This window comes from Dysidea avara, chromosome 3 (genome assembly GCF_963678975.1).
Source record: "Dysidea avara chromosome 3, odDysAvar1.4, whole genome shotgun sequence".
NCBI lineage: Eukaryota > Metazoa > Porifera > Demospongiae > Dictyoceratida > Dysideidae > Dysidea > Dysidea avara.
The window spans coordinates 34,445,488-34,470,527 of record NC_089274.1 but is presented as its reverse complement, the minus strand read 5'-3'; the positions used below and the strand labels follow the sequence as shown (position 1 = coordinate 34,470,527).

At 37.2% G+C, this 25,040-nt stretch overlaps 1 protein-coding gene across 3 annotated transcripts in view; it reads left to right on the top strand.

Annotated features, from left to right (window-relative positions):
* The window catches only part of LOC136250811 (BAI1-associated protein 3-like), an 87,000-nt gene that overhangs the window by 7,310 nt on the left and 54,650 nt on the right, over positions 1-25,040 (top strand). For 2 of the 3 annotated variants that reach the window (XR_010698732.1, XM_066043116.1), the window contains exons 2-9: positions 2,725-2,821; positions 3,165-3,326; positions 8,317-8,406; positions 12,341-12,412; positions 13,848-13,875; positions 20,799-20,837; positions 21,169-21,346; positions 21,406-21,453. Coding sequence is in view for 2 of the 3 variants with exons in the window: in XM_066043116.1 (XP_065899188.1) it covers positions 2,725-2,821; positions 3,165-3,326; positions 8,317-8,406; positions 12,341-12,412; positions 13,848-13,875; positions 20,799-20,837; positions 21,169-21,346; positions 21,406-21,453 (714 nt within the window). In the remaining variant the exon portion in view is untranslated. Of the gene's footprint in view, positions 1-2,724; positions 2,822-3,164; positions 3,327-4,741; positions 4,867-8,316; positions 8,407-12,340; positions 12,413-13,847; positions 13,876-20,798; positions 20,838-21,168; positions 21,347-21,405; positions 21,454-25,040 lie in introns of those variants that run through there. The other variant, XM_066043117.1, reaches the window with a different exon arrangement.

The following is a 25,040-nucleotide window of genomic DNA, read 5'->3' as shown; positions in this document are numbered from 1 at the left end:
GCTTTGAAGAAGCAACCTTGTGTAAGCAATACAGCCAGACATTTGTCAATAACTATGCACATGCATTTGCAGAGCATAGCAAGCCTAGATAACACCTAGCAAATAAAAAAGCTCAAACCATATCTTTGACAGTAGCTAGAAACTGACCTAGGTTTTTGGTCAGTTTCTAGCCCCGGTTTCTAGCTACTGTCAAAGAAATAGTTTGAGCTTTTTTATTTGTTAGGTGTTATCTAGGCTTGCTATGCTCTGCAAACGTGCATAGTTATTGACAAATGTCTGGCTGTATCGCTTGCACAAGGTTGCTTTCTTCAAAGCAGCATCGTAAAACAAATTGTTTTGTGCGCACTACCATCTACGACGAGATAAGCCAGATCTTCCTCACCACATGGTGACACGGTTGGATGCTTACTTAGTCTATACTGCAAAGATGGAAGGAATCCAAGGATGTATGCTATCTGGCTGGTAATGTTGAAATATTTTATCACCAATTTGGACCATCGGCGATCTCTGCCACCAAAGCAGCTGTAGCTTTGTGCCATCCGGTTTAACATATTTAAAGTGTAAGTGATTAGTGTTGCAATTAACACATAATTAGTAGAGTAGTTTCAATTACACAAGCAGTGGGCTGCATTATTTTTCGTAAAATCACCGTAATATTTCGTCGTCACCAGCCAGATAGCATACAGTTTAGGATTCCTTTCAAACTTGCATTATAGACTGAGGGAACATCCAGTTGCATGACCGTGCTGTGAGGAAGATCTGGCTTCTCTCGTGGTAGGAATCAGAGCAACTCAAACACATTTTTCATGATTTTGCAGATGCAAAAACGAGCCATTGTAAGCCACCCAGCTAGACGTTTACCCATTACTATGCATGTTTGCACAGCACAACAACTTAAGATAACATACAGCTAATAAGAAAGTTCGACTCAGTCCTTTGCAAGAAGCTGCACTTACAATTCCATGTTTTTACTGCAAATCACGAAATCCGCGAAAATATGATGTGCCGATTTCTCAATCTAAAAGACTCATGGCTTCTGATTTGTAGTGGTTCAAATATCAGTACAACAAGCTAAGTATCCTGCAGTAGTAAGGAAATTATTTGGTGAAAGTCGATTTTTTCATTGGGGACCCTAATTATGTGCCCATAACTGCAAATCATTAGCAAAACATGGGAAAAGAGGCATAAAGCTTGGGCATAATTTGAGCATAATAGGTAAATTTTTTGAGCAGTGCAGCATAGCATAATAGGTAGCATAATAGGCAGGTCCCTAGTTAGCTGCATATAGTGCCTGGTTTTTTAGAAGTAACACATCAACATGTTACTTGTTTGCTTTCATCTGCCAATCTGCTTCATGTACTGATTTGCCAAACTTAAGTCATGCCAAACTTTCGATACTAGACAGGTGACCAAATAAGATAGATTTTAGACCAATCGAATGTAAAGGAACTACATATCTTGCTGTTAGCATTACACGATTTGCTTTGGGTGCCCAGCATGAAATGAAATTTACGGTAGAAACTTTGGAGCAAAATTACTATGATAAGGAAAAGGTTTAGGTACTTTTGTTTGGCTGGACATTAGATTTGTATTCAATAAAAAGATTTGGTGGATATTAGCTTCTTGGTACTAAGCTCACCAATTTTTTCCTAATAGATAATAATACGGTGGTATATGTAACTGCTGTTATTCTGCAAGAAAAGTATAGGGTATTTAGGGCTCAGTTCTTTACTCATTTTTTTTTAGATTTAAAGGCTGAGTATGAACTACATGAAAGTTTTATTTGTAACCATTTACAGCCTTCACATAGTATTTATGTATAGGATGTAATGTTGCATCGATGATTGGATCGGTTATCGGAAAAACCATACATTGGCTGTGTTTTTTGTATATCGGTATCGGATCAGCACCAAGATGAAAAAAGCAGCAGATACAGATATATGTATTTGTTATACATGCTCACATGCATTAAACGATGTTTATAAATTCATCAAGTTGCATTTCCTTCTATTACAATGTTGTTATTACTGCTTCAGTGTACTGTCAGCTGTAGTAGTAGCAATACTGCCACTATAAACAAGCTAAATTAGTCCTTCACAATCAAATTTTTAGTAAAAATTGCTACAAAATAAACATGCTGTGCTATATCAGATCGGCTACTTTTATCGGCTTGAAAATATTATCCAATATTGGTTATCGGAATATCAGCAAAATCTCATATCGGTGCAACACTAGTAGGATGAGTTGCAACTCATAAATAATCATACACTTTAGGGGGAAATATTAAAGTTGACCCCTATAATGTGGACCCCCAACAGGCTGGAGCCTGGGGCAAATTACCCTAGTTGTCCTCTTCTGTAAGTAGCCTTGCCTGTAAAACATTGGTTTTCCCGAGCTTTCCACAAGAACATATATATACATAAGGGTAAGGGCACTGCATTAAAAGTACGTACATTGGGACAACATGGCATTGTTTCGTATGATTTTGCTTATTACTCTGTTCTTGTATTACTTTTGTTTATTACACAACTGTACGTGAAGTAAATTTCCTGTTAATAGCATATGCACTGATCTAAGAACTACCTTATTCAAAATGTCAACACTGATATTTTCAATTAATTATGATTGTTAAAGAAAAAGCTATTGACAGTAGTACATTGAATTGTGTTAATGCTTTATGGTTGTTGCTATCAGTGAAGTAATTGTTCCTGTATATTCTATTAGGGATGTTACAGATTTCATGATGGTTGCTGAGGAGTATGATCAGAATGTCAGGAAAAATTGTCGTGAAGCATTGAATAGGGTATCTGCTGAAGGAAAGGTGTGCACTGGTTTGAATGTGGTTACAGGACACATACAGACAGTGCTTGAAATAAGCATGCAAAAATTAATGGTAGACATATTATTGTCTACCAATACTGTGAAACCTTAGACTGTACAAAACGACTGAAAAAATGTATTTGTCAGCAATCATAAACTTGTTCAAAGTGTTTTAAGTCTGATTTGTATTTTGTTTGGGTAAGTTTTCTACCAACAGTGAGTGCATAACAGTGAGTGCATTATGACAATGTCCAATGTGCATTTTTGTGATATTGTGTGTTTCAAAGGACTTTACAGCTTTACAGTCTAATGTGTGCACATTGTTTACTGGAAACCTCTTACAGAAAATGCCTGATACGGGTTATGAAAAAGAACTTGATCAGTTGGACACAATGTTACCACTTAACCCATCCACTGATGTGTGGAGAGAAGCTCAACCAGTGACAAAGATTACTGACTCTGTTTACCCTTTCAATGCTAAGAAAACTAGACCAACTGAAAATGAAGTAAGACATATTGATATGATACTGTACATCCAAGACACACAATGGTGTGTTGTGCGGCATACAGGTGGTGGGGGTGCACAACAGACAAGTCTGTATTTTACAGGAACCAAGAAAACGTCATGTCATATATCCATAGCTCAATAGTGCCTGAATGGAAATGAACCATTTTTACTTTGAAAACTCCCTTGGGGAAGGACACTTCCCAGTCCAAATTTGATCTGAATCTACCCTGCTATTACTTAGATACATGCCTTCAAAGTGTATTTTCTTATTTTCTTAATCTTCTAATCTCTTCGCACCCTTTATAAAAATCATAAAGCTCACATGTACTTTGGTCGATGTACTTCAAACTTGGAGGACAATAAGAGCATATTACAGCACATGTACGGGTCCAATTGGTCCAATTGGTCCAATTGTTGTACAGATTAGATAGAGAACAAGAGAGTTATGCACAATTTTTCAAAAATGCTAAGTAATTTGTTGGCACGCCTTCAGGGTGAGCCGCTTGATAGAATAACTTGATAGTCAGTCTGTGTTCAAGTAACTATGCTAGTGCAAATCTTTTGTGCTTAGAAAGAAGCTGGCATGATGGTCATGGAAAAATGCTAACTGTATGTAACAGGCACATAATCTACGTAGTTTCATAAATAAATTAGAAAAAAACACAATTTGTTGGTGCTCCTACTAGACAAATCGCTAAAGGAAATGAACTGAAAATTGTACTGTAAGTGTATTAATCACTGTAGAAGAGTTTTTTACTTGTTGGGAAGAAATCGGATTAACAATAATAATGTGATGTGAAAACCATAACCAGTGTGCGATCAAGATACTCTAATAGTACAGTCACACTATTAGAGCATTCAGCTACGTACATTACAAGTTACCCAGTACAGAGTACAGCCATAATTTACAACGTAGTAGAGAGTACAACTACGTCAAGTACTTTGTAGAGAGTTCCAGCTATATTACAAGTCACTTAGTAGAGACTTCAGCTATATAGAAATTCACTGAGTAAAGAGTTCAGCTACGTTACCAGTCACCCAGTAGAGGGTTGAGTTACATTGTAAATCTCTAGGTTAGTTACATTACAAGTCACCTTGATACAAGTCGCCCTATGAGCTTCAAACAAGTCACTCAGTAGAGAATTCTGCGGGAGCTATTATTACAATTTACCTTTTTGGTATATATTTTATAGTTGTAACATGGGCACGAGTGATTTGCCAGAAATGTATGCCCAAAGTCTGAGGTCGCATTACAGCTAATATGTAACACTTCCATTAAGGCTGATAGCCTTAATGCCAATATCAGCCTTAATGCCAATACTAGTGGAATCACTGAATTCATTATATATGCATGCCTGAAAGATTCGATTATGGTTAGGCAGCAAGTAACGTTGTAGCTATGATTGTTATAATAAACGGACGAGTCCTACGGATATCACGGAAAGTCGAGTATGGCAAATTTCGGGGAAGTTACAAGTGTTTTAATGCTTTCGCATTGTTTAAAGACTAATCACAATGTATACTAAAGACCTAAAAGGGTAAGCTTCATTATAGAGTGGTTAACTCGTGTCGTCCATAATGTGGGTGTGTCCACATTCAAATATGTGCCAAAATGCTTGGGAATGCACCTTTAAATAATATTTTCCAACTTGTAGAACGTCAAGGATACTTCATTTGACTGCTGCTTCTGGCAACATTTCAATTTGTGGTAATCATCACGTGAACATTGATTTATTCCCACAATCGTTTTCGGTCTGAGCTTGTATAAAACAAACAGAGGGTGGTACCACTACCTCATCCACATCAAGGCCATACTTGCTTTGATGAAAGTGGCTTGCTCTTTTAGAAGTGCAACCACTTTCCCGGGATACATTTCAATGTACACCAGTGTACATTTAGATGTCTCCCTGTGTTGAGATACGTATACATGGCAAATGTATCCTCTGGAATTCCTTTGATCTGAAGTGTGAAAGTGTTACATATGTTATAGTTAAACCCCACCATCGTTGTTATCAATCAGAGGTGAAGTGAGGTGTTGATAAATAGATATCCTACGAGTTCAGGTGGGGTTTAACTAGCTTCTATCTCCACTTTGAAGTAGTCAAGTTAATAACAATGTGTTAATAAGCATGTCAGTTTGTGTATGGCTTAATAATATGTAGTTTTTGCAATGGCATGGCTTCAATTTTTGCTGAACATGTATTGTTTTACTAGTATTTTAAAAATTGTTAATTTAGAAATGAAGTTGGGATCTATGCAATAAAAAGTAGAGAAACAAGAGATGAATGATGGTATTACAGCGTAGTGCAGTGGGAAAGTCCCTACGTTGGCATTGAACAAAATTATAGCTAATGTGCCAAAGTAGGGACTTGCCCATCAAGCTATGCTGTAATAACATCATTCATCTCTTGTTTCACTACTTTTTATTGCATAGATCCATACTTCATTTTTAAATTAATGATACTAGTTTGTTTATTTTTTTGTTGTAATACAGCTAGCTAGTTACAGCTTATTAAAGTGCGTACTGTGCCAAAATTGGAAGCACATAAGCCTGTAATAGAGTGCACAGCTTACCTTTGATCGTAGTAGCAATGGTGCTCAGATCTATGACCTGTCTCAGTATGATGGTCCGCGTTCTATTCACCCCGGCCGGAAGTTGTTCGAATGAACAGGCCCTTTCAGTTGTCTAGAGCTTAGTCTCGACTAACAGGATGAAGTAATACAATTTCCATTCAAGTACTATCCATTCATATGAATCACTCGCTGATCTCACCGTCTGACACTGAGTGGCTGAGTCAGTGTGTTCAGAAGAACAAGCCATCGGGTATCAGTCCATCTATTAAGTAACAAATCTCTTTGTCGATTGCAGTCCAGGCATTGGCAAAAGTCGAAGTGACAACTCAGCAGCCTTAATGTTTCACGTGCAACACTTGAAATTATAAGTGCCCTGCTCTTTCAGCAGCATAAGCGCTTTCTGAAATAATTTTGTGGTGTCTACAGAAAATTGTTAATGCGGAAAATTATTGCCTTGGTATTGTTTCGATGCTTGAAGAAGAAGACAACCAACCTGTTTGAAGATAAAAGGAAAAACAAGGCGCACAGGGCGTACACTCGTCGGAACCCCAAAAAGCACATCCCACCAGTGAGTTTGTTGTCGTGGCGTAAAATAATGACCATGCGCTACTTTGTTTGGGCTCTAGGCTTGTGACTGTGGTCAGTGGATGAGTGAGTGAGTGAGATGAAATTTCAAAATTTGGAGATTTAAAAAAATTCTATAACCGGTCGCTTTCTTGTTTTTAGTGCTGTATTTCATGTTAGATGGACTAATATTATTTTGTAAAGGTGATTTTTGTGGCGTAAGATGTCTCTAGGATGATTTAAAAGGCAGCATTTTAGGCAGCATCACTTTTGATGCAATCCCTACTTAATTAAACAGCATACTGTTTGATAGTGTGTATGGCTTCAAATATTTCTGATTTATGGTGTGTATGGCTTCAATTTGCTTTGATTGCACTTCTTTTAACTTAATGTGTAATATATGTACTGGGGTTTAACTACCATATACTCCCAGTTGTTTACTTTGATATATGGCTTCAGTTGGATAGAAGTATATGATAAATGTTTTATCACAACTATAATAACTAAATACAGTAGTTCAGTTGAAAATTTCTCTTCTTCCTACCTACAGTAAAGAAAGAAAAAAGTATGTAATAAATCCCAAACTGGTTTATTGCTGAGTTTGAAACTTAAAAGGCACTACTGGAAGAGTTCTCATGAAAACCCAATGAAAACAATTTTGAAAACCCTCTGAAAATGTTGAAAACCCTCTGAAAAGTCAAAATTTCAATGGGTGGCCAAGAATTTTCATTACATTTTCACATACTAAACCTATGAAAATCCATTGAAACTTTACCAATGAATACTCCATGAAATTATTTTTTATAGAATTTTCATTGGTTATTTTCATTGGATGTTCATTGATTTGTCCAATGAAAATACTATGAAAATAAAAATTCATTGGGTACACCAATGAAATTTTGACTTTTCATTGGTTTCTTTGAAAATTTCATTGGATTTTCAAGGCCAAATTGTCCAGTAGTGAAGGAAGTGATACCTATACCAAAAACAGCCAAGCTGTGAAACAAGTTGATGCAGGCTTCTTTTAATGTTTTATTCTCATATGCTGGCTGCTTTTACCACTAAATGAATTTGCTCAGGTGGATGCGTACGGACAAACATAGGTAGGGTTGGTGTGCTTTTATGAGAAAGATTTCAGTAAACCAGACGTGTACCCACAGCAGGCTTGCAGCCAGCTGTCTAGTTTAAAAAGAGTGCAGCTCTCAAAAAGGCCAGGATAAAATAGTCATCAAAAGTAGCAGCTAAGAAATGACTGCAATAAAGCCATTTTGGTGCTACCTTTGATTAAATGACTGACATTACCATCATTGCAACCATTTTTGGCTTCCACCTTTGATTTCACAACCCTTTTCACCCTGGGCTTTTTGAGGGAGAGTATTTAATTGTGTGCAGTCAATCTGAGCAACCCCTACAGCTACAAACATAATGAATGTACTGTCGTACAGTTAGCATGGGGCAATGCCTGTATGTACACTTGTGTGTGTATGTGTATAGTATACATTATGTGCATGTATGTATGTATGTATGTATGTATGTATGTATGTATGTATGTATGTATGTATGTATGTATGTATGTATGTATGTATGTATGTATGTATGTATGTATGTATGTATGTATGTGTTTTCGATAGACATACGTAAGTATTGTTGGATTAACTATGCGAAGTTGTTTCATACCGGTTGCCACTTTTACAAACACTTCTATACACTCTTGTAAACTTCTATACCTGCTTGTAAACATAAACGAGATGTAATTGACATCTCTGTATGACTATATTATATGTATAAATATCACATTTTGTTATCATTATTATTACTTGTACCATCTACATAATTTTGTACATATGTAGTTGGCATACGCATACAAGGTAGCTCTTGGTGTTCTACTCAATCCTGTTAACAAGGAATACCAGAAAGAAATGGAGCCATATGTTGGTCAGGTATGTTGGCACAATTAGTTGGTCTGTGCATTACACATTTTGTGTGTGCACATGTGTATACAATACCTACAGAAGTGTGTTACATATGTTGTTATCAATAGACAAATACACACGATATTTGGAATTTTCAAATAGAGTAGGGACCATAGCGCATCAATAAAAAGTACTGAAACAAACTGGAATAGTGCATAGTATTAAATCACAGAGTGAAACAGTAAGAAGTGTTATATCCCTACTGTGCTCAAGATACCATAATGGAAATGCACAGTAGGGACATAACACTTCTTATTGTTGTACTGTGATTTAATATCGTGCACTACTCCAGCTTGTTTCGGTACTTTTTATCAATGTGCTATGTCCCTACTCTAGTTGAAAATTCCAAAACATATTTATTAGTTCTTGGTAGTCAACAATAATTCCAGGTGCTTCACTTAGTGTCTTGTTCAGCCAAGGATTCACTGATTAGATGTGACAAAATTTCTTGTAAATGTGACAAAGTCTAATGCAATAGCACTATTGAAATCACACTAATTGAATTGACGAGTTCTATTACAAGGGCATCGAATTCTTCTATTGCAAACAGGACAAAGTCATTGCAAAGGTGACAAATTTAATTGCAAAAACCTACAACATTGAAATGTACACTGCCACACATCATACAATACGGTGTAGGGACCACATAGGTGTGAGTGTGGCCCATGAAAAAACATCACCCAAAAACCAGCCTCATATTTCCCTGATGACGATAAAGCAGGTAAAACTAAGCCCAAACAAGCCTTCAGATTGACCCAAAATGCTTCCATAAAGTTGCTACGAATTAAAAAAAATATTGAATAGAATTTCTACTGACTGAGTAACTGACTGACTGATGCCTTCAGACAAGCATAACTCGATGACGGCCAAGGCTGTGGGCTTGATTTTTTACTGTCTGATGTCACTTCAGCTGGAGATGTGCCTTTTGGCATACTGCAGTATGTACAATGCATTCTTTATGGACTTACCAGTGTCCTCCTTTGTATCTCATTCATCTTTGCTGACAACGAAAGGTGTTGATTCGGCAGTAAGAGTGTGATGGCTTCCCTTCATAATGGAAATTGTTCGTATATTTTTCATAGTGGCTTCTTTGACTGCAGAGGTGCTTTATGAACAGTTTTTGATTTGTAATGCTGTGTAACGGGTTGAACATAGCTGACAACGAAGCATAATGGATGCTTCACTTTCAGATGATAATTGATGGGGTGTGTGGCACAATTTCTTTCTTTTGATGCGGTATGCTTAGGTTCACCAGTCATAATAATTTTATTTTGCAAAAAAAGTTAACATACAATTACACAAAAAGTTTTAGAGCGAATTGATACCTGTAAAGGTTTGAAATTACTCATCTTCCACAGACATGTATGTTTTTAGTAAACATGTACATCTCACATGAATATGAATATTTTGTAGAAATAACAATAGACTATTGGCCATTTCCTGACCAATTTTAACATTTCTCCAACAAAAAGCCATTTTGGCACTGTATGTGGATAATGTTTCATTGTATTTTTTGCTGAAGTTATGTATCATGTGTTTTAGAGATGTACCAAGTTAGAGCCATTACATGTTTCATATTACTTTCAGCAAAAAACAAGTGACACAGGATTCTCTTGTGCAGTTCAGTTACGTATAAACAAGCTTTTAGTTATCACTTACTGAAAAAATGTGGCACTTGGGATTTTTGTTATTTTTTGTTACATACATATTTGCCATGTAACACTTATGCTACTGGACATGGGAAAGCTGGTATTTTTGTCTATGTTGGTAGGTTTGATTTTTCACCATAAACATGAAATTACATGAATACGCTATCAAATTTCACTGTCAGAATCAGCCACATTAACGGTGGTCTGTGTTTGTTTGATGCTTTTTTCCAAGTCCAGAAGTGAGCTGTATAACTGATCTGGGGCCTTGATGGAGCTTTGGCCTGCCTGAAGAACAGCTGTAATTGGCTGTACAGCTTTATGTTGTTGGATAAAGACCTGTGCTGAGCCAGTTTTGAGCCCTAAATAGCCCATAACTTAACCCTATACCTCATTTTTCTTTTGAAATTAACCCTTTTCCCTTCCCCCCAGCTACCACTCTTTTTGGAACTCACCTGAAGCAGTCAACCTTGAGAAAAAAACTATCTGAAATGGCAAGTAGCTCAGCAGTTGGCTACTTGTACAGTGGATGCTCTGGAATTGGTGTAAAAAACATGTGAAACTTTAGTATTTGTAGTTTTGTCCATTGGCAAACTGTAACACTCTAAATAGTCATAACCAACATTTATGGATTCTTGTAAATAGGCAATAAGACCAATTTTCCCACATATTACTCATTACAGTGGAACCTACTATCCAGGCAGCTCCATTATCATGTGGCTTGTAGTCTCACGGTCAGATTCAGGGTGGTTTTTGAGGTTCTAGAAGCTGGTCAAGTATATTTTGCATTGGTATCAAGATACTCTAATAAAACGGTCAACTACCCTAATAGAACAGTCACATTAATTTTGTAATTTTATTTAGCTTGCCTATACCAACACAGCAAAAATTAGTCTAAATTGTATGTCAGATTGTTTAAGATATGAATTTTCCTGGGGAAATACCCCCAGAGCCCCAGAATAGCACCCAATTGTACGTTTCAAACTTCACTTAGCTCCACATTTTAGTTTTTTAGCCTGCTTCTGATACTATGCCAGCATAAGCAACCTATATCAATATAATTATTATGTATAAAATATCAGCTTTAAAGATGTTTGGTGAAAATTGTTACCACATTCAGTCTCAGAATACAAAATTTCCTGGGAGGAGATTTAAGTGTGCATGCAACATAAAATTTGGAAAACTTCCTAGAGCCACCCTTGAATCTGTTCACCATAATGAAGTTTGCGTTAGTTGAAAGCACAAGGAGAGAGCTTAAAGGTTGTTTTTTACCCATTAAGTGGCCTGTTTATTCTACTAATAGTAACTACCACTTGGTTGCTAGGTGATAACACATTTTTACAGCCCAAGGGAGTGACCATGACTGCTCTGTAGTGACATATCTGAGATACGGACAGTAGTATGTACCAGACTGCCTGATAAGAGAAGTTCCACTGTACTGCAGAAGTAATATTATTGCTTAATGTGTAACCCCCAACTCTGTAGATGTATGTACACAAGAGACCATTGCTGTTTCAGTAAACATATGGTTTAGTATAGCAGCATATATAGCCCCCATAATTAGCCAAATCATGCACTTTTTCATAAAGGCATGAAACTTTCCACATAAATAGGATTCCTGTATTTTTTGATATAGTGCCATTGCAGATTTGACCTTTGGTGACCTTTGTGGCCATTTTTGCACAGAAATTTGACCATTTCTGTCTTCATCTCCCTGAGGCATTAATTGACATGCTAAAACATGGTATCAAAGTAAAGGTCTTGTTTAACTAAACAACTTGGTTTTTATTTGAAGTAAATAGGTAATTCTATTTTGAAGTGATGATCACTTTTAGTAGCTGTAAAATTCTTTGAGTTTATCTGCCGTTGGGGTATAATATAAATTACCTATGGTGAGGTAAATTATCTCCAAATTCATGGGTAATATAAATTATGATAACTTAGGAATGAAATCGCCTATTACCTTCAAATAAAAACTAAGTTATTGCATTCAACAAGATCTTTATTTGGTACCATGTTTTAACAAGTTAATTAGTATCTCAGGGAGATAAAGACAAAAATAATCAAATTTCTGGGCAAAAATGGCCATAAAGGTCACCAAAGGAGGAGTACTACTTATGTGGAAAGTTTCATGCAGTGCATGATATTTTAGTTGTTCCGCTATACTAGTTTATCATAAAACACTGTTGCTTTGTCTGTATATCTGTGTGTAGTGATTGTGTAGAATAATACATATGCTTATGTTGTTTATGCAGATGTTTGGCATGACCATGAAAAGCTTTGAAGAGAATGTTGGTTCAGATAAGATGGTTGGTTCAGATAAGATGGTCAGTTACAGATAATAGAAGTAGTGAATAATGAACAATGAATGATCCTTAATGATGCACACAAGTTTTGCTTTAAAGTTCTGGTTGAATGCTTATATATGATCATAGGAAATCCTGGATCCCAGGCTGTGTGGCTCTTAAGGCACTTGCTTAGTCTGCAAGGTGTAGATAGATCAAGTCACCATCTGGTCTGAGATTTTTTTCTACATTCGACATAATTTTAAGAAACTGATATGCATAAAGTCTTGGGAGATAAAGAGGTCTTTAAAATCCACTAAGAGACCACTGCAGGGGTTCTCTAAAATGGTTAGAGACACACCGAGGGAGTCAACAAACACAGCACACCTCACTAATGATCACTGATGTGCTGAGCAGCATTGCAGATCTCACTAATGATCACTGATCTGCTATGCCTCCCTCAGTTGCTTTCTTTTATACATCCCCACCATTTTCTAAGACAGATCTTCATGCTTTAAAAGCCTTCGACTCTGCCTCAGGTTTTTAAAATCACTAAGACCCTTGTACTAGGTCTCTAACTATAACTTAACATTACATTTCTGACCCCTGTGTACAGGGTGTAGCCTATATGTGGTCCCTAGTGGGCTATCATAATGAATAATAAGTACTGTATAATCACTCAACACTTTCCCTTCCACTGTGCTACATAAACAATTTTAGAAACCAAGGTTTCTAGAACCTTCTTAAACATTTAAAAGTGACTAAGTATTGAAACAGGAGACATGATGGTATTGCATCATGTCTATATGAGAAAATTCCCATATTGTAAGCTACATTGCCATGTTGTTACAAGTTTTTCAATGCCAAAGGAGGGACTTTTCACATAGCTATGGTGTAATACCATCAAGTCTCTTGTTTCAGTTATTTTTTATTGCTTGGATTCCTACTCATTTTTACTTAATAAGTTTTAAATACAACTATATTGTTTACTTTTTTCATAGATATACATGTGTAATGATTAAGGTGAATGCTATATTAGAGTATCTCGATCTCGCTGCTAAGTCTCTAGTGAAGCCCACATGATAGATCATTAAAGGGAATTCTGTCACGAAACCAATTACCATAATTGTAGTTAGATAATTAAGAGGCATGGTTGCCATACACTGTTTTCTATAGCATAACCAATGGTTATGATCATAGCTACGTAGATCATAAGAGGATGTGGTCAAGTTAGCATAATTGATCATGCTATCTCCACTGCCTCGTATATATATATAGTGCTTCAAATAACTTTTGTGGTGTCTTTATATGAGCCTGTGTAGAAATGTAGATACAAAAATTAACATCCCAATATGGTTTCCTCTATGTAAAAGATGGTAACAAGAAGGGTGATCCCTCATTGTATTGCACATATTCATAACAATGTCTGTTGTATCAATTTGGTTGTGTTAATAATGTGTTTTCTTTTGTTCTATAGACAACTGAATTTAAACTGCATGTTAACTGTAAGTTGTAAACATACTATTTCATTGTGTGTGTGTGTGTGTGTGTATGTGTGTGTGTGTGTGTGTGTGTGTGTGTGTGTGTGTGTGTGTGTGTGTGTGTGTGTGTATGTGTGTGTGTGTGTGTGTGTGTGTGTGTGTGTGTGTGTGTGTGTGTGTGTGTGTGTGCATGCGTATTGAACATACGTATCTATATACTTAGCTGTTTGTACATGATGGAGGTTATACAGGCTGTGCCTCTACTCTGTAAATCATAATCGTAATCTAAAGCCATCTGCCTGTCCATCATACAGGTTACTCCCTATTGTATTGACAGGATTAATGCTCAAACTTCTTATAATCCAACTACCTACCTCTCACTTAGTGGCCACCTTATTAATTAGGCTTCCTAATAAGGCCACCTTGTTATAGTAGCTGCAATTCCATATGCATCTTCCATACTATCCCATTGATTAAATTATTGTTAATAAGGCTACCTCATTAATAAGGCCAGTGACCACATACTGCAGGGCCAAACTGGTAAAAACTAACTCTTGATAAAGGGGCCAGCTAAGCAGGCAGTCAAGTATCACTGCAAAGTTGCTGTACCTAATTTAGCTGCCAAAAACTGTGCCTATTTTTCTGCCAATATACTTCGTGCTATTACAAGTCATTACGCCTCACGTATATTAGAATCCACACAACAGCTAAGCTGTGAAAAATGGTGTGGCCTTAAAAAGCCTGGGTGAAAAAAGTTGTGAAATCAAAAGTGGCGGCCAAGAAATGGCTGCAATGATGTCATTCTAATAAATTTTAACAATGCACACAGCCATTTTAAATTTTTTAACATCATTGCAGCCATTTATTGGCCACCACCTTTGATTTCACAACCTTTTTCACCCAGGCTTTTTAAGGCCGTACTATTTTTCACAGCTTGGCTGTTTTGTGTGGATTTCACTTCTTTTTTTTTGTACTTTATAAGGCCCCAAACAAGCCTATGGCTGACAATGATGATTATTGAAGACAGACTTATTAATGTATTTTATTGCATGATTATTTGATAATATCATAGTACTGTATAGTAGGGACCACAAAGGAGTAGGTGTGGCCCACAAAATATCACCCAAAAAACAGCCTAAATTTCCCCTGACGACGATGAGGCAGTGTTAGTTAGGTAAAACTAAGCCCAAACAAGCTTTCAGGTCGACCTGAAACACTTTCAACAAGTTGCTACGGAATTTTAAAAATAATTTGTTTAACATACTGACTGAGTAAGTAACTGACTGATGCCTTCAGATAAGCGTAACTTGATAACGGCTAAGGCTACGGGCTTGATTTTTTCACTGTTCGACATCACTTCAGCCCGACAGGTGCCTTTTGGCATACCGCAGTACGTACGATGCATTCTTCGTGGACTTACCAGTGCCCCCTTTGTGTCCCATTCATCTTTGCTGACAGCAATTTGGCGATAGCACGTGATGGCTTCCCTTCCACATAACGGAAATTGTCCGTATTTGTCATAGTGGCTATTTTAATAGCAGAGGTGCTTTTCAAACAATTCTTGATTCGTACTGCTGTGTAACGGGTTGAACATAGCCGACAATGAAGCGTAATGGATACTTCACTTTTCAGACAATAATTAATATAACTGGGGCGTGCAGTACCATTTCTTTCAGTATGCGTGGATTGCAGAGGTGCTTTTTGAACAGTTCTTGATTCGAAATGCTGTGTAACGGGTTGAACATAGCGGACAACAAAGCGTAATGGATACAGTAGGACCTCCATTATCCGAACACCTGTGTGCCAGTTGGATCATAAAAGTGTTCAGATAAGTGAATTTGTTTGGATAAATGAAGCCCATTCATTTTTATAGGGAGTTCTGTTCAACTACTCTAATAGAACATACGCTACTCTAATAAGACGTTCACTTTATAACAAAATACTCTAATAGAGCAGTCACTTATACTGTTCGGATAATCGAGATTCAGATAATCGAGGTTCTACTGTACTTCACTTTTCAGATGATAATTGGGGCATGAGGCACCATTTCAGATGCGGTATGCGTGGGTTCACCAGTCATAGTAATTATTTACAAAAAAAGTTAACAAACATGTACACAGAAAATTTTGGAATTTTCAACTAGAGTAAGGGCCATAGCACATCGATAAAAAGTTCTGAAACAAGCTGGAGTAGTGTATGATATTAAATCACAGTAAAACAATAAGAAGTGTTATATCCCTACCGTGCTCAAGATATCATAATGGAAATGCACAGAAAGGATATAACACTTCTTATTGTTTTACTGTGATTTAATATAATACACTACTCCAGCTTGTTTCAGAACTTTTTATCGATGTGCTATGGTCCCTACTCTAGTTGAAAGTTCCAAATTTTTCTGTGTACTTGTTATTTTAACACTCTAATAGAGTGCACTTGAGGACTTCTAATAGAACATACATAGAACAATCTAGTACTTCTATTGGTAGATCTCTGAAATTACCAATGTTTGATTAGGCCACTATTTGGTGACATTCTGTTTTTCATCAGAAAATTCCAAATGTGTAGTGTGGGTGGGCGGGTTATTACCATTACCCATTATTCCCAGTACTTGCCACAATATAGCTAGCTAGACCTATTTTCATGCCTCTATACTCTCCAGGACCTGATACTCTCTGAAAATTTGCTAACTTAGCTTAACTCAACACAGCTATAGTATGTTCACGTTGAGCTGAATCCTCAAAAACATATAATAACTTATGGATGCAATTACACACAATCTTGAAATTTGGCTCATTTGTAGTACTGCTTGACCTGCTAACGATATTTCAAAATCTTTTTGTTCAAATGTTCGACATAATATTTACAATACAATTCCTATGGGGAAGCCATATAAGTACATTGTCCATTACAGCCCTTTCCTGAACTTGTAATGGAGCCAAACCATATGTGTCTGTTGTTGACACCTTTGCTGTTACCAATAATCATCTGGTTGGCTGAAATGTTAACTCTGTTGAGAAAAAATCCACTTTTAATTTTTAGCTGTTTTTCAGGTTTCAGCTCAACGTGAACATACTATAGTTTGGCAACCATATTCTGTTGTCCTTCGTCACGTGATCACAGTTCCAATTGAGGATCAGTAAACGTCACTGCAGTGTAATCTTTTACATTCTCTTGGCTACAATGCAAGGTAGCTACTGTGCAGCAATCTTATACCTGAATTGCACATCCTCAATATTTGGTTAATCAGATGAAATAATGGTTAAATCTTTAATAATGGGGAAAGACATGCAGCAGTAAAAGTACATGCAGGCGCTGAATACCACCAAATAGTGGCCTTATCAGCAGATTTCAACTAGAAATTTCATATACGTATAAAGCAGAAATTAAGTTAGGTGATCAGCCAAGGTAGTAGTGGTTCAATGGTTAAGGATGCAAGTGTTAGGTATGGAGGTCCCTGTTTCGAACTCTGGTTAGGTTTTTTTTCAACATTTTTTGTACACCTTTTTACCCCATAGTGACTGCTCTATTAGAGTATCTTGATCCTGCGATTTTACATTTGTTTAGTTTTTGCTTTATAAATTTGTCGCTGTAACTCTATCACTATTCACACTATCAAAATGCACTGCTACGATGATCAGCCTAACTACACACCAATTTTCAAGATATTCCTATACTCAGTTTACCCTGTAGCCGTGACAGAAGTTAGATTTTTTTATGTGAATAAATGCTCATAATTCCTTGGATATTCTTCAGGTTCACAGCAAACGTGGTACAGGAATCCACCGTTACACGCTCTTCATTTGTGCCAAATATCAACGCAATCGAGATACACGTTTGCATTTTATAGCAATTTTTGTAAAGTGTATGAAAAGAAATCAAAGCCCCCGTAGCCCCCTGTAGGGCATAAGAAGAAAAAAACCAAGAAATTAAAACGAATCTTTGAATGCCCATATCTCACAAATGACTATTGCGAATTTAATCCAATTTGCTGTGTGGTGTACCCTACCTGGCAGACAGCTATAATGCGATAATGGTGTGTTTTGGAGAAAGGGCCATGGAGTTATGCACGCGTGAAAAAGCTGTATTCTTTCTTCCTGTCAATATACTCACAGTTTGGTGTGCCAGCTTTCTTGGCCGCACAACACACTACTGTGTGTCTTGATATGGTAGAGAACTCAATTTTCCGGTGAGTGATAATTATGGTTATTATTGTGGGTTCATATTTTCCTGTTTGTGCGCATTTAAAAAAAACTCTATTTAGTCATGGTTTGTAGTTTGTACTATCCTGGTATGCGTATCAACACAATTCGTATTCAAAATAAAACTGATGCTTCTATTGCAAGGGTCTAGATACTTTTGTTTGTTCATAGATACTTTTGTTTGTTCATTGCTAAAGGCCTTGGTGTAGAAAACCCTTTACTATTCAACTGGTAAAACACATTGACTAGTGTGCAAGAGTTAGACTGTCCGCTTGAATCCAGCTTGTGGCAACATTTTTTTTATTTTAGCATACATAGCACACTCTCTTAAACTTTTTGACCTTGATAAGTTCATACATGTTTTGTGATTTCAGGTTCTACTTATAATACAAAAGAAGCTAATTTACATTTGAAGTCAGTACCATTTGCAATAACTAGCTGCTGTACAGAATTTGAGCAAATTAACTCAAAAGGGGTATGCTTTCTGGCACCAAGTTAATTTTTTATAAGGCATTATGTAGATAAGAAGAAAGTAGTGTTAGAATTGAAGCTATGAAAATACTACTCTGATTGACTCAAGAGAGCTTCAAGATAAAATCAAGATACACGGTAGTGTGTCGTGCGGCCAAGAAAGCCGGCGACCACACCGTGAGTATATTTACAGGAAGAAAGAAAACAGCTTTTTCACGCATGCATAGCTCCATGGCCTCTTCTCCAAAGCACACTATTTTTGCATTATAGCTGTCCCCCAGGTAGGGTACGCCACACAGCAAATTAGATTAAATTCGCAACAGCCATTTGCGAGATATGGGCGTCCAAAATTTCGTTTTAATTTCTTCATTTTTTTCTTCTTATGCCGTACGGGGAGCTACGGGGGCTTCGATTTCTTTTCGCACACTTTGCAAAAATTGCTATAAAATGCAAACGTGTAACTCGATTGCCTCGATCTTTGGCACAAATTAAGAACATATAATGGTGGATTCACGTACCAAGTTTGTTGTAAGTCTGGGTAGTATTCAAGGAGTTATGGACGTTTATTCACGTAAAAACAGATCAAACTTCTGTCACGGCTACAGGGTAAACCAAGCATAGAAATAACTTGAAAATTGGTGTGTAGATAGGCTGATCATCGTAGCAGTGCCTTTTGATAGTTTGAATAGCAATAGAGTTACAGCGACAAAGTTATAAAGCAAAAACTAAGCAAGTGTAAAATCGCGGGATCGAGATACTCTAATAGAGCAGTCACCATGGGGTAAAAAAGGTGTGCAAAAAATGTCGAAAAAAAAACTTACCAGAGTTCAAACCAGGGACCTCCATACCTAACACCTCCATCCTTATTAACCACTGAACCACTGCTACCTTGACTGATCACCTTACTTAATTTCTGCTTTATAAATGAAATTTCTAGTTGAAATCTGCTTATAGTCAAACATTTGTAATTTCATAGATCTACCAATAGAAGTTCTAGACTGTTCTAGAACATTCTATGTATGTTCTATTAGAAGTCCTCAAAAAAAATGTGCACTCTATTAGAGTATTACAATAATATTATCAAATATTGAATTAAATCATGCAATGAAATACATTTATAAGTCTGTCTTCAATAATCATCATTGTATCTACATAGAAAAGAAGAGATGTGAGTAAAGACGAAACTCAAAGTCAGCCATAGGCTGGTTTTGGGGCCTTGTAAAGTACAAAAAGGAGTGAAATCCACACAAAAACAGCCAAGCTGTGAAAAAATGGTGCGGCCTTAAAAAGCCTGGGTGAAAAAAGTTGTGAAATCAAAGGTGGCGGCCAAGAAATGGCTGCAATGATGTTAATGCTAATAAATTTTAACAATGCACACAGGCATTGTTAAAATTTATTAGCATTAACATCATTGCAGCCATTTCTTGGCCGCCACCTTTGATTTCACAACTTTTTTCACCCAGGCTTTTTAAGGCCGCACCATTTTTTCACAGCTTGGCTGTTTTTGTGTGGTAGTTATACCAGGATCACTAATATATATCAGTAAAACACTCTTGTCTGTGTACCTCTTTGCCTGTCCAACAGTCTCTCAACCACCATGGAGGCTACCCACCTAGTCATCAGAAGCTGAATAACCCATTTTCAAGATTGTTTGTTTAAGACAGATAAACAAATCTTCAGGAGGGCAGACAATCTTCTCTAAGACAATGACAATTAACTGGGTCATCAACCTGGTCTAAATCTTCCTGCAAAATGGATGAATGTATGTTATGTGTAATGTAATGCCTTGTTGTTGGCCAGTACATCTGATGCAACGGAATCACCTGGTACAGTATCTGCCACATGGCTAGGGATACAGATACTCCCATTAGCCACACACTATCAATACCAGGCCCATGACTAGGATGTTTTCAGTATACATAGCAAAAGCAAAGCCTCCAGCAGCCGTGCAAAACAGCAATTGCCACCCAGTAAACCAGCACTGGGATTCCTGTAGGCACTTGAGTCTTAAATTCTCCTGGTTCAGTACTAGTAATCCATAGGGGACTCTCCATGTCTCATGACGAGAGGCTGTGGAACTCAAAGTTCCACAATGGCTTCAACACCGCTAACCAAGACAAGGACAGTTGGACATTTGATTCCCCAATTAACACATAAATGGGGTCTGCTTCACCAGTTGACACCAGGCCACCAGGTTCTTGGCATATATAGGCCCACACTCACATGCATAGCATTCAAAGTATGTTAACTTTTATGTCTTACATGTATTTCATGTAGTGATTGGTGGAAGGAATATGAAACCAAAAGATGCTAATGGTATGTAAACAATATTTGGAGATACCTTTATTCTGTCTTGTCATGATGCTTATCTTAGTTTTAGTATTGATACAGGTAAATAAGGTGATTGAATTCTTCACATTGGCTAAATACTAAATTCATTGCATATGCTGAAAAGCACTGCTAAAGTTTGTTCAGCAGTACTCACTTCTGAGTTTTACCACATTGGTGGTAGGTGTCATTACTTGTGAATAAAACAAATATTTTCTTGCATCTGTCAACAATTTCCAATGTTAATGATATGAATTTGATCTCCATAATGATGAATTCAACTGTTAACACTAGTGTTCATTTTGTTTGCACTACTCAGGCTTGAGTGACCCTTACTGCTTCATCACTATTGTCAAGTCTGAACATGTTGATATGATCAGTTCTGCTAAATGCAACGTGGTAAAAGTTAATGAAACAAAAAGGCTAGGACTGAAGATTGAACAAAGTAAGGTTATTCCCAAGACACTTAAACCGACATGGAACCAGGAGTTTGTTTTGTAAGTTGACATACACATGCACTCATCCACATTGCAGTGTCTCCATTTTGTACAACTAGGTCACTGAGAAATGGTGGTGAGTCTGATATGATTCTCATTGAAGTATGGTAAGAAAGGCTATGCTCATATACATACATAGGGTTTTCTAAAATTCAACATCTTCAAAATAATTTACTAACTGCTGTTACATGTTGGACTAATTCTTACTTGAGTACAGCTGCAGTGGCGATAAATTCCATTGTCTTCTTGGGGGTAGTAATCAATCGAAATATCTGCAAAATCCAAGATTATGAGCTGTAACTCTCAGAAGCCTTGATCCTTTATTGCAATACTGGAGTTCAACCGTAAACCTTCACCTAAAACATTGGTGAGGTAGGTTTCCTGTCACTGCATCATTTGAGCATGATTTTGGGCTCCAAAAACAGGTTTTCGTCTACGGACACTAAACAAATGATAGCTCAAACTTCCTCACACCACAATACGTAGTAGTCACCCATTGACAGAGAAGTCACATACAAAGTATGGCTAAGTTTGAACATCTCTAACCATCTGGGTGAGCACAATATAGGGCACAATTTGCTGGAAATTGTACCTTGACTACACAACTTGTTCACTCAACTGTTTAAAAATATATATCTCAGTGTAAACAACCGTATGATCCATAAAGTATAACTAATAGCAAGGTTATCGTTGCTGCAATTCAGTTACAAAAGCACTTAGCTAGCTAGTCTATTCGATCAGGCTCATGTGACACTAGGCTTCGGTGTGGTCAGTAATGATATACACTGCCTTCGTATTGAGGGATAAAATCATAGTTGTAGCATTGCACAGGACATCAAGTGTTTAAATGGCAGAAATCACGCGAGCTTAATTGTAATTTCCTTAATTTTTTTATGATTCCTGATGATGACCTCACTTATAGCTGTACTTTTTGGATCATACGGTTGTTTTACACCAAGATTTCTATTTTTAAGCAGCTGAGTTGGCAAGTTATGTAGTCAAGGTGTGATTTTCAGCTAATTTTGCCCTATATTCAGGACCGCCCACAGGGGGGGACTGGGGAATTTTGCCCCAGGCCACAGCCTGAAAGGGGCCCCAGCCTGAAAGGGGCCCCAGGAGGTCCCATCCAGGGCCCCTTGATACCTGTTTAAAAGATCAATATACTCTAATAGAGCAGTCAGATCTGGTCACTCTAATAGAGCAGTCACAATATTCTTCAGAGGAGTAAGCTTACAAATAAGGCAGTATGGTTGGTGAGGGGTAGCTATTGTCATTGTCAGCATGTAATGACCTTTTTTTTTCTTTTTTTGTCTTTGACTTACAGCTTGGGTGAAGTTGTGGAAACCTCCCTGCTCCTGGGGCCCCACTTTATCTCTTTGCCCTGGGCCCCTTAATTTCTCTGGATGGCCCTGCCTATATTGTGCTCACCCAGATGGTTAGAGATGTTCAAACATAACCATACTTCATATGTGACTTCTTTGTTGATGGATGATTACTACTCTGGTGTGAGGAATTTTGGGCTATCATTTTTTTGGTGTCCGTAGATGAAAACCCAGTTTTGGAGCCCAAAATCATGCTCAAATGTTGCAACGACAGGAAACCTACCTCACCAATCAAACTATCAATGCTTTTAGGTGAAGGCTTACTCACAGGAGGTTGAACTCCAGTATTGTGATAAAGGATCAAGGCTTCTGAGAGTTACAGCTCATAATCTAGAATTTTACCGATATTTCGATCAATTTCTATCCCAAGAAGGCAATGGAATTTATTGCCACTGCAGCTGTATTCAAGTGAGAGATATTTTGAAGATGTCAAATTTTTACATTGGAAACCCTAACATACATTCATACGAGCATATGTACACACACACACACACACACACACACACACACACACACACACACACACACACACACACACACACACACACACACACACACACACACACACACACACACACATACATACTTACTGTATGTATGTATGTACGTACGTAGGTACATATGTGTGTATGTATGTATGTATGTTTGTATGTATGTATGTATGTATGTATGTATGTATGTATGTATGTATGTATGTATGTATGTATGTATGTATGTATGTATGTATGTATGTATGTATGTATGTATGTATGTATGTGTATGTTGTGTATGTATGTATGTTGTGTATGTATGTATAGCAATTTGTGTCATGTCATTTCAGTGTAGTTTGAATGCAGAAGAAATTTCAGATCCCAACTGTTTAGCTTCTCAGACACTTGCCTAGATTACAAACCAATTAGGGATGCAAGTCTTCATCAGTCTGGGAATATTTCTGCTTTTAAATGGTTTCGGTATAAAGAGTTTGATGCTCTGCATTTGTAGGCCACAAAATGGTGGATTTACATAAAGATTTTAAAGGTAGCTGTGCTGATATAATTAGTAGTAGCTTGTTGTATTTACAACTATCACCATTAACTACTTGTAGTTATGTAGACTAGTTTAAGAATATCTATTGTTCTTTTGATGTTGTCTAGTTTACCGCCTCGGACAGTTTAAGGACTCCAAAATGATGTTAATGAGACTACTAACCAATTAAATACTGAGGCTGCAGTGTAGAAACCTGCATGTTCTGTCTTTGATAGAGTTTTCATAAAGAGAAGCAAACTGAAGCTGCTAGAATCAAACTTTATCCTCTTGAGTTTAGTCATGTTAGTATTAGTATTCCCAGCTATCACATCAATGCCTATGATGTCTGTCTTGTACCAGAAAGTAAGCTAGCTGGTTTAATAGTTGTAACCTTGCAGTGGAGCAATGGATACCTAAGGCTGTTAGTATTTTGTTCTTGCCAATTTTTCATTTGGTATTGTAAATAACCACAAGTAAAGCCACAAGTTATCAACTTGTTTGTACCCCCACCGCAGGTTTCTCTCTGGTAACCTCATTAAGCCTCCAGGCATCAAAGTAAGATTTTCATTGGGGCGATCCTGAGCAAGTTCATAATATTATAAGGCTGGTATTTATGTTCTCAAGATGGCAGACACAGGGTCATGCACTGGAGGAATGGGTCCAATGGCTACCGTAGTTTACAAGTGTATTGCTACTTTGTTGTTTGAGTGTTCTGGGAAGTCTTACAGTAAAACACTTCACTGGCTGAGGTGCAAGTTAACTTTTTCCTTTACTCCGCTCAACAATAACTTGCATAAGAAGATCTAGGTAATCTTACCATCATTTTTGTTCTTCTTTGAAGGACTTGGCAGTTGTCCTAGTGTGTGCTGAGAGTCACTTAGACTTGACTGATTAGTTATTGTCTTGTTGTTTGATAAATAATTGTTTGTGTTAGTGTCAATTAAAAATGACCAGCACAGGAGAGATCAATTACCTACAGCACAACATTACAACAGCGATCATTCTGCTCCATCTACAAAATACCAAAACACAACATAGCAAACATATAACTAATCTTCAATGCACAAATACAATTCTATGCAACTCGCTCAAGCTCGCCCCATGATGTTATCATCTGTCTAGTTAATTTTCTCGCCTAAACATGCATACGTAGGTTGATTGAAGTTGGCATTCTAGATCATAGGCTATGTGGCTCTCTACACACTCGCCTAGATTAAAAATTGTGGGGATCAAGTCACTGACTGCCTTGTCTGGGATTTTTTCTTCATTTAACATACGTAGTTTCATTTTCAAGAGTCCTACCCCTG